Raw genomic sequence first — 13,077 nt, forward strand, 5'->3', positions numbered from 1 at the left:
GTTATATTTATTCTATCAATAAGCAAAAGAAGGATGTTCAACTCCTGGATTTCACATAATGATTATATATTTGATTTTGACTGCCAGATTAATAACCACTGTTTTGCTGTTCATGTGCTTTTTATTTGAATGATAAACTACACCTATCATCATAACATAAACTCATCTTTCTTAAAACCAGCTACCAATTCTGTTGTCCTATGGGCAATAAAGTCTGCTGAAGAGAAGTAGAAAGGGAAGAGATGTAAGTAATTATAGAGATAAGAAAGAAATGTTCAGAGAAGTAACATTTGTAAGTCAAAAAGGCTGTTGTTCCATATCCAAATAGCTGTTATAAGAATTCTTGCCTTAGGGTAAATTGCTCTATTTAGAATCACTCTTGCTGATTAATTTTCTTACAAATTCTTAATTCAGGAAATAGGGTTTGCTCTTTTCTGCGGAGTGTCTTTTTGATCAGCTTTAGTGACCCTGAAATTAAAGGACTCAGAGACTGTTTACACTTGTATTCAGCTATGGAGCACTGAATTATCCTGCATAGAAAGGTTTTCAAAACTCAGCTCAGCTCAGAGGTTTCAGTTGCATGTAAAGCAGTATTCAGGCTCAGTCCACCCAGATGCCAGGACATAGCTTTATTCATCGAACGTTTTTAAAATCAAATACTTCTAAATGTCAAAGCTTCTTAGATAAATGTAGGACTACCTGCAATTATTCTTGTCCAAGGTCAACCACATCTAAAATGTTAGGACCTTTTGTTAATAAAACCAGTTTTCTTTTTCTTTTTTCTTTTATTTTTCTCCAAGAGTTCAATTACTTTTCAGTAACAGTGGAGACGTGATGGTATGAAGATAAATCTGAAATGTTTCATGTGATGAACCGTTAAACTATGAGCAGCAATCAATCCATCACATCTGAATCTGGTTTCTTCTGGCCTCTAGGTGGAAAAGGTTGTACAAAGGTTGCGATCCAGTGATGAATTGTCTCCTGCTGATTAGGCATCTCTCACACCTTCTGTCCTTCACTTCTGTTCCACGTGTCCTTGTAATAGTTTAATCTTATTACTTAAATCCAGGATAACTCTTGACAATTGGTGCTAATATTTAATTTACACCACAACCAGGACTGATTGTCAAGAATTTGTGCATAACAAGACCCTGTTGTTGCAGTCTTCAAAATATGTAATGATTATGGTCATAAGCAAATGGGAGATGATCATTGGATAGATATTTTTTAGAGCTTCCATTACCTAGATTTTAATTAAAGCGTATTAGAAACTTGCATTACTCAAACAACTCTGAACTAATCAAGTCTGGACAAGCTTTCAGAAAGTTTGCTTAAAATAAATACATTTTATTAACAAAATGTTAAACTTACATAGAATGGGATTCTGTCATCTTTGCTCACTGATTGCCTTTTGAAGTCCTGAAGACAATAGCATTCTTATTTAAATATAGTGCTCCCTAGTCTCATAAATGTTGCACATTTACTAAGTTCAAGTACGTATCTAGAGAGGGTGTAGATTTTTTAAAGTATTGTACCTGTCAGTAATGTTTTACAGATACAGAAAATTGTTAAAACCATGAACTAAGGCTTAACAATGAAATAAAATATGAAGAACATTACAAAAGCCTTTGATAATTTTATTAACAAATACATTTTATTTAACATGTTATGGCATACGATTAAGCTCAAAATTAATAAAGTAAAATATATGCTTTTGCAGATATAATAACATGAAAAAAATAGTATTTTAAAAGTACCCCCAAAACCTCAACGAGTTGTTAAATTCTCTGTGCATTTATTATTATTCTTTCAAACATGGTGCTTATTTTCTCTCTTTCAGCTGTAAAGCTCCTGTTTCACCTCCATCTCACTTAACAATCTATTATTAATTCCTTTAAAGCATGCAAAAAATATGACTTCCAAGAAGAGCAGCCACATAGCCACAGAGTTACAGAACTCACTGTAAGAATACTGATGAATAAAACATCAGTTAACATTGTAATTACAGGTCAAGGCTAGGTCCTCAGCTGGTAGAAATGGGCATATACTATGGCAAAACCCAGAAGCACCAGTCACCTGCCTGGTTCCAAGCTCCTAGTCATGGCAATTTGCTTTGTCAGCTATGGTCTCTCCATAAAGCAGGGTATTGTATAGTTCAATAATATTTTATTATAATTCTTACATATCTTGAGGGAAGTTACATTTTCAAGGGCAGTATGTTGATTTTTAGTCCACCCCAATATATACATTTGAAAGTCGTCATTTCTGAACAGTTAAAGGAAACCTTAGGTCAAATTCCTGCATTATATGAATAAAAATCAGAAAAGTGCATATACATATGTACGTATAAATGCAGAAAGAAGACACGTTGCTACCTGTAGCATGTCCAGCTGCAACTATATACTGCACTGCCATTTACTGCTATAGACACAGGCCTGTGTTGGGACACAGAGTGCATATACATGAAGGTTAATTTTATCCCCTGATTCAAGAGACTCCGTGAGGGAAGTCCTGTTTGGGAAAGCAGTAAGGCCAAAGACACTCTAGAAATTAAGTTTTCTTTCAAGCACCTGTATGTGGGCCTGGACCTGCCCCAGTGAAGTCCCTGGCAGAGAATCAAAGCTTTAATGCAAAAAGAACTAAATATGTTACACCAAATGGAAAACTAAGTTACTATATCAACTTCAGGGACTTTTGTAGAGTAAAAAATAAATGTTTGTTTTTCTTTTCTATTTCTGGCCAGGTGAGTCTGGTAGAAACAATACCATATTTCCTGTTACCTTCTATAGCTTCTATAAGCCTAAGCTTACTGTGACAAGTAAATGTGCTGAAAGGAATTGATGCTGGAAGTAAAGCCCTTAATTTCAGATCCTAGAAATAGCTCTCAATGACATTTCTTCAGCAGATGAAGAGTTATATTTTTAACAGCAAGCATGGTCTCTGTGCAGGTTGGTTTGATCAGCGTCTCAGGAAGTAAAAATCCAAAATGGCCGGTGTCGCGCAGCTCAAACGCAAATGCATAGGGGATACCGTTTTTGTAGGCCCAGTCCATAGAGCTGCCAGAACTCACATCTGAAAGAAAGAATTCAGAGAAAAGTAAAAAAAAAAAAAAAAAACAACACAACAGTTCAGTGCAGGTCATGTTGAAAGCACTGGACAGTTATTGTGGTATTTTGTCTGCAGCACACAGTGACTACAGTTACAATGCAAGCTGTTGCTCCCTGACCCAAAACACCCTTCAGAGAGGGGTATGGGCACCCAGCTCCTTGTGTAAAGTTCTCGGCCCAATACAGGATTAGGCCCTCGATTTTCACATGAAAAAAGTAATAACTGACTTCTCTGTGTACAGAGAAACTTCAATAAAATGAACATTTAGTATACAGCCCCAAACTGTTCTTGTACCAGAGCTTTGCTTCCACAAAGATCTCTCAGCTGGAACTGTGTTCTCCATGCTTCTAGCTTTTTTTTTTTTTTTTTTTTTAAGGCAATTCCTTTGCAAGGAGAAGGGAGAAAGATGATAAAGTAAAATACATTCTCTTTTAAAAGTGCTTTTAAAATTCTTTTCTCTTAATTTCTGTCTCGTCTCATGATTTCCTTACAGTATGAGAGCATTTGCATAGGTGGTGTCTAATATTAACAAACCTTCCAGAGGAAGTATGTTTCTTATGCTTTTCATTATCTCCATATGTTGGTTACCCAAGACACTTATATTTATATAAAGATCCATCTCCTATGTGGCCTGCTTTCTTCTGTGCAATTCTAGCATTAATTCACACTGCTCTTCCTTCGACGCAGCAAATGACTGCACTGTAAAGAGCACAAGACGATGACTGTGCTGTGAGATGGGGGCCCACGATAAAGTGTGATGTGTAGAGCTCCAACCAAAACACAGCAACAGCAAAGGAGATGCAGGAGCTTACTTGGTAAAGATCTTGCTATTTACTTAAGCTCCTCACTTTTTTTTCAGAGCCTGTTGGTCTTACCAAGAGAATTCAGGCCTCATAGTTTTGGTAAAGAGAATCACTTCTCGTTGAAACCTATTGAACTTCATTTCCTTTTCCCCATCTGCATGGGGAGCTTGTTTGACAAATGTTGTTACATATTTAAAGAGAATATTTTAAAGTTACTCTGTTTATAGGGGAAAATGCATTTGAAGTCACCCTCTGAAAAAACGGAAGATATCCAAGTAAAGATACTGTTGCTATCAGTTACCATCATCTAGACACTGAGGCATTTGAAACCTAAGTTTTATGGAGATCATCTTAAATTTTAGAAGGAGCTCATGAACAGCTGTATCTATCACAAGTGCATAGAGGGAAAGGCAAAGTAATAGTGAAAGCTGAAAACTACTTTGAATTATTTTCTCCCAAATATTTTATAACTTAGTAATGCATTTACAGTATCTGGTAAAGATACGCTTCTTCAGATCTTCTGATTTATTTATTTAAATCTCTTTTGATATGTTCTGAACGTGTTACTTGCTGGATTTCCCCTCCAAAATGCATTGCATTTTACTCTCTTTTATTGCATCAGTTGACTTATTCTTACTGCAATCAACTGACTGTGTCAGTTACAAAACTTTTTCCGCCTTCTTCACCATCCACAACTGGAGCAAAGTTCACTTTAAACAGCATTTGCTTCCTATGTAATAACAAAGGTAGTCTCCTTCTTACTATAGCTAGGTGAAAGTCGTAAACTTGTGCTGGAGGGAAACTCACACAAAGTGCTAGATGCAGGACCGTATCTGTATCTTACACCATAGGCAGACTGAAGAGCGTTAACAGCATTATAGGCTGCAGATTCCTGTGTGGGGGAGAAAAACAAATGCATAAATTAGGTTCTGAATTAAATACTACAGTGGGGTTGGAGCCTGAGCTATGGATTGTTGATTGCCGGCGCAATGCCCTGTTCCGTAAATCTGCAGCAACCAAACTAAAATGATTTTAAGTGAGAAATGCATTATTTATTTTTATTGACAGTAATTCCCTAACACTAAGAACTTGATTCAGTATTTTCATGGCATAAAAAAGCTCACTGCACTGTGAATGGTCAGCCATTAAATATTTCTAATTATAGGTGTATATATGCCATTTTTTAGGCATTTTAAAAGCTATGCAAGCGTATTCTGCCAACATCTGCAGATATATTTCCCAGTCTACTAAACCTCATTTCTGCTGGTGATTGAAGGTTTCATTCCACAGTGGTTCACTGAGCAGAGTAGGAAGAAGGAAAGAGGCAAATTCCACTCCTGAATCTTTGGTAGACTGGAGAATATCCACCGCTGGTCTAACTTTCTCTGGGACCAGAAAACATAGGCTTGGAGATCTATTTTCACTATTGCAGAAGTACAGATTCAGTGCTGTGTGGGGAAAATGAGCACCTACATTTCAAGATCCATATGGATACAGGCTGTGTAGGAGGTTCATGGTATCCTCTGAAACTGTGCAAGAGGCCTGGTGCATGGCAAATCCTGAGGGTCACACATGAATACTGCTTAATAGTGCTTGCAAACCCATAGAAAGGATGCACATATTTGAAAGGAAAAGGAATATTATGATCTCGAAGGAAAGGATCCTGGAGAATCATAGGATCATAGAACCACTGAATGGCTTTGGTTGAAAGGGACCTTAAATACCATTTAGTTCCAACCCCGCTGCCATGGGCAGGGACACCTCCCACCAGACCTGGTTGCTCGAAGTCCCTTCCAAGCTGGCCTTGAACACCTCCAGGAATGGGGCATCCACAGCTTCTCTGGGCAGCCTGTGCCAGTGCCTCACCACCCTCTGCATAAAGAATTTCTTCCTTACACCTACTCTAGATCTCCCCTCTTTTAGTTTAAAACCATTCCCCCTTGTCCTATCACTATCTGCCTGTGTAAGAATTTGCTCTCCTTTTTTATAAGCCAAATTTAAATATTGAAAAGCTGCAATGAGGTCTCTCTGGATCCTTCTCTTCTTCAGGCTGAACATCCCCAGCTCTCTCAGCCTTTCTTCATAGGAGAGGTGCTCCAGCCCTCTGATCAGCTTTGTGGCCCTCCTCGGACCTGCTCTAACAGCCTCACACCCTTCTTGTGCTGTGGGCCCCAGACCTGGATGCAGCACTCCAGGTGGGGCCTCACAAGGGCAGAGAAGAGGGGCACAATCACCTCCCTCGCCCTGCTGCCCACCCCTCTGGTGATGCAGCCCAGGACACAGTTGGCCTTCTGGGCTGCAAGCACGCACTACTGGCTCATGTCGAGCTTTTTGTCCACCAGAACCCCCAAGTCCTTCTCTGCAGGGCTGCTCTCAGTGAGTTCTTCTCCCAGCCTGTGCTCATGTCTGGGATTGCCCCAAACCAGATGCAGCACTTAGACTTAGACCTCATTAAGTTCACATGGGCCCACTTACCTAGCTTGTCCAGCCCTTGCCCAACAGAAAAAGAAATTTTTACCCCATTATGGAAATCTGTTAGACACAACTGGATTTGGTTTGTTCATTTCTCAGCACAAGGTAGATTGTGCTGGAGATTCTGGCCTGATATTTTCAGTTTGTCTCTTGTCTTCCTCACACCACCTCCATGAGAGGCTGCACGAAGGCAGGAACTGCTCAAGTCAGTGCTGCCGTGCGCTTCTGCAGGGCTGGGACCTGGGAGCCAGCTGGTGCTGACGGGCAGTTTCTGACTCACCCCGCACCAAACACGAGGAGGTGGCGGGAGGCCCAAAACAGAGGGAAGTACTGTCTTTTGGGACTGTTCCTCCTATTACACATGCAGATGCCTCAACTTTTGTGAGTCATGATGCACACAGGACCCTGATGGGGCAGGAGGTGTCAGATCCTGTGAGGGCAGAGGGGTTTCATTGCGACAGTGCAGCAGTCATCCCAGTAAATGTGCCATGGAAAGGAGAACACAGCTCTGAGAGAGAACACTCCCCACATGAGTTACACGTCCTACAGCAATGACAGAAAACAGGCAAGCCCTGTCGAAATCGTTCTGAAGAAATCCTTTGGCAATTCCCATTTTAAAACAGCACAACAGCACTGAGTCCTGCGCAGAGGCAGCAACTGCCCGAAGGTCAGCCCAGGAGGGACCCAAGTGTGTGTCTGGCATGTAGGCAGGTGTCCCTGCACTGCTCTTCGCCTGGAGGGATGCTGCTCACTTCCCCTGCTGGAGTTACGTACCGAAGGGGGACAGTTCACACTGTGCAGATCTCACCGTGAATAAATCCAGGCAACCAGCCCTTGAACACCCCCCTCAAGGAGAAAGCTTCACATGCAATTGTCAGATTTTTACAGGGAGATACACAAACTCAGTCATGCCATATAAGCTCACTGTAAACACTATTGCAAGTGACTGTACAGGAAAAAAAAAAGGAGTGAACAGTAGGTGAAATTTAAAACTCTCTAGGTGGATGAATGTTTTTGCCGTTTTTTTTCCTTTTTTTTTTTTTTTTCCAATCTTAAAGTACACTTTCATTTTAAGTATCTTAAAAGGACAGATTTTAGGAGAGTGTTAATAGGAGACTTGTGCCTGAATTAGCCCAGAATATGCATGTTGTGATCAGTACGCAGCTCTCCAGTTTCAAAGCAGCTCTGAATAATTGAACGCTTTAACTGAAATGGTAACTGACAGCTCTCTAGAATGACACGACCCAGACAGAAACATCCTTTCTTTAGCCTGGGATTAATTGTGGCCCCCTGTTAACTCCAACTGCTATTTATCTGCTGTGCATGTGGAGTCCACGTGGACCAGCAAAGCTTGTTCCGTCAGCAGCAGGAAGCAGAGACAGCCACTTTCCATCTCACTGTAAATCTCCAAGAGAACTGGAGAGTCTGGAACCTCAGCCTAAGTCACCGTTTGAGTCACTTCAAATATTAAAGATTATTCATTTAGGAGCCGCTGGGTGACGGAGCCTTTGGCTGTAAGCAAATATTAGAACACATAAATAACTAAGCAACAGTATTCCATTCATTTCCACTATAACCCCCCCATACCAAACTTTCTACATAACAGGAAATCACTTCAGCTTCTTATTCCAACCTCCCTCTCCTTTTTGCCCCACTGCAATAAAACCAATGCCAGAGTCAAGCACTGGCAGAACATTTAGAATTGGTATTTGACTTACACCTGTTCAGGGCTGTTGTCTAAACCAGTGTCTTTCTGTGTCACTTTAGGTCCATACCTAAACTCCCTCTGATGCAAAGCCTGATCCAAGGCCTCACAAACTCAGGGCACACCTATCACTCACCAAAGATGGACTCCTTTGGTTTAAAAGCTCTGGATGGAAAAGTAGAGTGTGTGCACTGAGGGGCAGTTTCTCTCTCAGAAAGGAAATAGCCATCAAGCAACAAGAACAACATGTATTGAAGATATATTGGTATGTATGAAAGCTCTCAGCGGTCCATTTTCCTTCAAATGAATTTCCTAACATTGTGTCTGCTGTTGTCTCACATTACTCCTGGTACTGTTGATACCCAGCAATCATCTTGCAGAGGAGATGCTGATTCTTCCTAAGATTATGTCTTTACCTTTTGCTGTCTTGTCTGTTCTAAAATAAAAGGATGCTTGCACCTGCTGGTTTTCGAAGAAGTGAGATCCTGGGGTTTTCAATTCCCAGTCTACATTTTTTGGTAATTAATAGCTACCAGTTCGTCTGGGAAGCTCTTCTTTCCCTTTGCCACTCCCACTCCCCAAAAGAGGGTGGAGAAGGTAGAATAAAAACAAGGTTCATGGATTTAATCAGAGTCAGTGCAGAGTTTGATTGCCAGTCTCCACATGTTCATATTTTTAGCTCCTTTGCCTGCATAGCTAACTTGTAATTTGCTCTATTTCCCAAGAATGACATCAGACAGGAGAAATTTTAGTAACTCATGAAATTAAGTGTCTTAACAGAAATAAACCAACAAAGAGGCTTCAGTTTGTGCAGTGCTGGCTGCTCAGTCTCCTGAGAGGGCAGCTCAGTGAAACTTCAGCAAATCTCCAGGGACCGACAACATCATTTATTCTGCACAGGATAAATGTAAGATGCAGTTAAGCTCCTTCTGGAGTAAACTAGCTTAAACTAGTAAGTTAAATGTCACTGCAGCTTTCAAGGCCAGAATGAGAGATGTATGGACAAAGCAAAAGAAAGACGGTGGTTACTGATTGCTGCAATATGCATCTGTGAGCAGGAGCAAAGAGCAAGTGAAGCTTGAGCAACATTTCCCTAAGAGAATAGGCTAAAGGGAGGGTTTTATGCACAGGAGTCTGGCTCAAAGAAGACTTCACACTGCAAGCAGGGGGAATAGCTCTTCTGCATTTGGATGAGCATAGAATACATGAAAAGTACATATTAGTAAATCAATAAGCTTGCATCAAAAAATATACTATTAATTTATTCTCCTAATAAACAAAAGCTCTAAAGCACCTGATGTTAATTAACTGCTTGTCTTAAAGTGGTAAAAATGCTACGTCTGAGCAGGTTGATACATAAGGCAATAGAAGCTTTATTTTTGGTGAAATCTATGAGATTTCTCTTCTAATCAATAAACGTAAACCATTTCAATTTTATTTTGGCCATAAAATAGAAGATGATCTTCTTTGTGCTTCAAGTGTTCCAGTTCTGAGCATGAAGGGACAGAATATCAGCTAGATGATGCCCAGGGACTTAACTACATAATTCCCATTACTGTTAATTAAATAAAATGATAATAACTATAATTAAAACCCAGGGATTTATCCTATAGGGTAATTTGCAGGGACTGATGAATGGAAGGCACTATACCATTTAAATCAAATTACTGCTGACTCACTTTGAGGGAAGGCTATCTAATCAGAAACCAGATTGTAAACGGATCCAGAACAAATACTCCTCAATATTAAATATGTGCAATGCATTGAGGAAACAACTCTCTTCTCAAAATGAAAATGTACCAAAAAATGTTATATAGGGAAGTGTATTCTCCCCAGCCATAATGTACTTACCACGCAACTGAAGTTTGGAATAGTTGCATATTTGTAAGAGTAAGGGTACAGCAGCATCTGTGCATATGCGTGGAAGGACAAATAGGCTTTTATTTGTTTCCGATGTTTGCGGAGAAAATGAGCAACAGCCTTTACTTCAGGCTCAGACTCAGGGTAGGGACCACAGTAGGTGTCATCGCATGGGTGAAATGAAGCACCTTCATCTAGAGATGGAATGAGAAAGCTGACGGTGAGCGATCACGGAGAATTTCTATGGGTCAAATCCTGGCTCAGCCTTATGTGAGCCTCTGTGCAAGAGCATGAAAAGCCATAAACAAATTGCTTAGCCTCTGTGCAAAAGCATGAAAAGCCATAAACAAATTGCTTTTTTTTGTGAATGATGGGCATCAGCCAGTGGGACCTCAGTACAGCAATCTGCTTGTCCATCTAATAAACACACCAAGTGGCCAAGTGGCCAACTGCATGCAGTTCTCCCCAGAGGATGTATTTTTAACCCAAACAGGAAAGGAGAGCCTGACTACATTGTATTTTCTTCATTAGCTTTCCATACGAGGGGCACACTTTATGATAGCACTCCGGCATGGAGGTTTTATTAAAACTAGTGAGGGGTTTCAGTTGGTCTATTAGGAATCATGGAGATTTTTCACTAGTCGCTGCCCAGACCAGTTTAGCCCTTAAGAGTAGTTTAGTGTACCGGCTTATGCAGTGATAGCTGCAATGGTAGGTAGATAACCTCGACATGCATTACCTTTGAGACTCGTTTAAAACATGAGAATAGTCCCTGACTACTGCCTATTTTTACTCTCGCAAACCTTATGGGAAAAAAATGATGAGCTGCATAGGATGATTGCTCAGTTAACTAAAATAGAAATAATCTCAGCTTGCACAGGGCTTATTTTTCTTTCAAAAAGGGGCAAGGGCCCAACAGTGAGGATTTCTTTCACTGCATCATTGTGCTCAGGTGGCAGTAAGCTACAGAAGTGAAACCTATGTGTAATATCCCATGAGGTAGTGAGAGATGAAACTCAGAAAAGGAGGCGTGGTAGTGGCTCCTTTATCACATAGCAGTTCTGGTTCTAAGCCACCACCTCATTTACAGCTTAGGGCCTGGGCCTAAAAGAAGAATATTTATGCAAATCTATAGCGCTCTTTTATCCACTGTGATTTCTAAATGCCACATGCTTCACATTGACCTGCAGAATAATAATAGTTTGTTTGCTACATTTCCTGGTACCATAAGGGGCTTACAAAAGCAGTGCTTTATTGGCTTTCCTTTGTATAGTAAGTACTCCCATCTTCAAATAATAAGAAAAAAGCAGTGTGTGAGAATGCATAATAATATGAACTAAAGCAGGGTTATGCGATCATCCTAATGCCAAAAAAAAAAAATAAAAAAAATAAAGCGTGGAAGAATTTCACGCTGCAGCTTCATTTGTAATAGGAAAAATGAGACTATCATTCAATGGCCACAGGTGGGGATATCAAAAGGTATTACTGCTTAGATAGCCTTGGATATGGAAGGGTTATGTTGAGGGCAGATGGTGTCCTCCCTGCAGAACAGATGGCCACCAAGTCATCCAGATCCCAAGAGCACCCTGCCTTGATGTCTTGTCAGATAATATAGCTAAAGAAAAGCTATTTAACAGAGCCTCCAGAGCAGCTGTTTTTTTTGTTGTTGTTGTTGTTAATGGATGCTTCATCGCCCACAACAGTGTTCTATGCTGAACCATGAAAATGAGCCTCCTTTTTAATAAAAAGCATAATCCTACAAGCTAACACTAAAATGACCCAATGGTAAAATATGACTCAGTTTAGTGACTTTTAGTGAAGAAAAGATTCTCTAAACTGCTCAGCCTACTATCATGAGCCACTTGTAATCCCAGCTGTAGTTAATGTTTTTCCTTAAGTGAAGCTGGCTGGTGGTAAAGAGACTGAGTTTCCATGGTGCCCATGGACAGTGTAAGGATATCCTGAATTTTCGTACTGCAAGTTCTTTTACAGTAACACAAGAAATAAAAAATGATACAGTATGTATCAACAACTCCTGTGAAATTTCAGAGTTATAGTCATGAGAAGAAAACGGAATTGTGTTAAATATCACCATGCTGCCTTATTTTTGTACCTGGTAGTATATTGAGGGTATCCTCCAGCATCTATCATAAGATCAAAAGTACAAAGGAAGCATGTGCAGAGAATGATAAAACCAAGTCTAATTGGGTACAGAAGCAAGACTGGGGGTATGGATAAGCTGAAGCATGATTCTCAAACTTCCTTGCAACCACTTCTCCTGTCAGTGTGGGGTGCTGTCCTCAGGGAGCAATGGGGTGCTCTAGTAATTGAGATGCATTCAAAATTTAATTCCCACTGCTTCTTTCTCAGAGCTTTGGATGCAAACCCTTTCTCTGGATTTGCCCTATGAAATGATTTAATTCTGTGTACCTCATTATTGGCTTTAAAGTTGCTGTTTATCTCATGAATTGAACCATTGTGCTACTTACTGCACATATATATATGTTGCAAGGAACATTTGTACACCAGAGATCTTGCAGTCAGTATTCACCTGGGGCTGTGTGCAATTTCTGTGCACTAGTTTGGGCACAGGGGGGCTGCAAAACGGTATCTATCACAATCAGTGATATAACGCATTTTTCAGCCCCTAGAGAATACAGAAGCAACATCATAAAGCTTACATCAAAGTCCCGCACTAGAAGGGCAGAGGAAAGCAGAAGGGATGCTGTGCTATCTTTACCAAATAGCTCAGTGCAGCTAGCACACAGTGGCTTTGCAGGGGCTGGATTCTGCCACCACACACCTGCCTGGGAGTCCTGCAGTGAAGTTCAAGCCTTGTCTGCAAACTGTAGGTGTGACTGAACTGTATTAAAAGTTTTTTTACAAGCATACGCCATATTAAATTTTAAATGCATCATGGTTTTACAAGCCTCAAAGTGTGATATGATCCAGATTCTTCTCTGCCTCATTTAGAGTCAGATTAATGAGAACACAAGCCTCCAGGTGAGGATCTTCTGAGCACCCGTCAGCCCTGTCCATGAAAGAGCTCTTTATTTTCTGCTGAAAGAGAGAATCAGGTGGAATTTAGGGTCCAGTAAGGAAAGCAGAGCATGTGCTTAGTGGGATGAT

The 13,077-nt window shown here is 40.4% G+C and overlaps 1 protein-coding gene across 2 annotated transcripts in view; it reads right to left on the reverse strand.

Annotated features, from left to right (window-relative positions):
* Positions 1-1,372: 1,372 nt before the first annotated feature.
* The window catches only part of CPA6 (carboxypeptidase A6), an 84,468-nt gene continuing 72,763 nt past the window's right edge, over positions 1,373-13,077 (reverse strand). The window contains exons 9-11 of one of the 2 annotated variants that reach the window (XM_048077048.2): positions 9,940-10,142; positions 4,674-4,803; positions 1,373-3,072 (exon numbers count right to left, since the gene is read on the reverse strand). In XM_048077048.2, coding sequence (XP_047933005.2) covers positions 2,885-3,072; positions 4,674-4,803; positions 9,940-10,142 — 521 coding nt within the window. In that variant the 3' untranslated portion in view covers positions 1,373-2,884. The remainder of the gene's footprint in view (positions 3,073-4,673; positions 4,804-9,939; positions 10,143-13,077) is intronic. The other variant, XM_048077050.2, reaches the window with a different exon arrangement.

The sequence above is a fragment of the Anser cygnoides genome, chromosome 2 (genome assembly GCF_040182565.1).
Source record: "Anser cygnoides isolate HZ-2024a breed goose chromosome 2, Taihu_goose_T2T_genome, whole genome shotgun sequence".
Taxonomy (NCBI): Eukaryota; Metazoa; Chordata; class Aves; order Anseriformes; family Anatidae; genus Anser; species Anser cygnoides.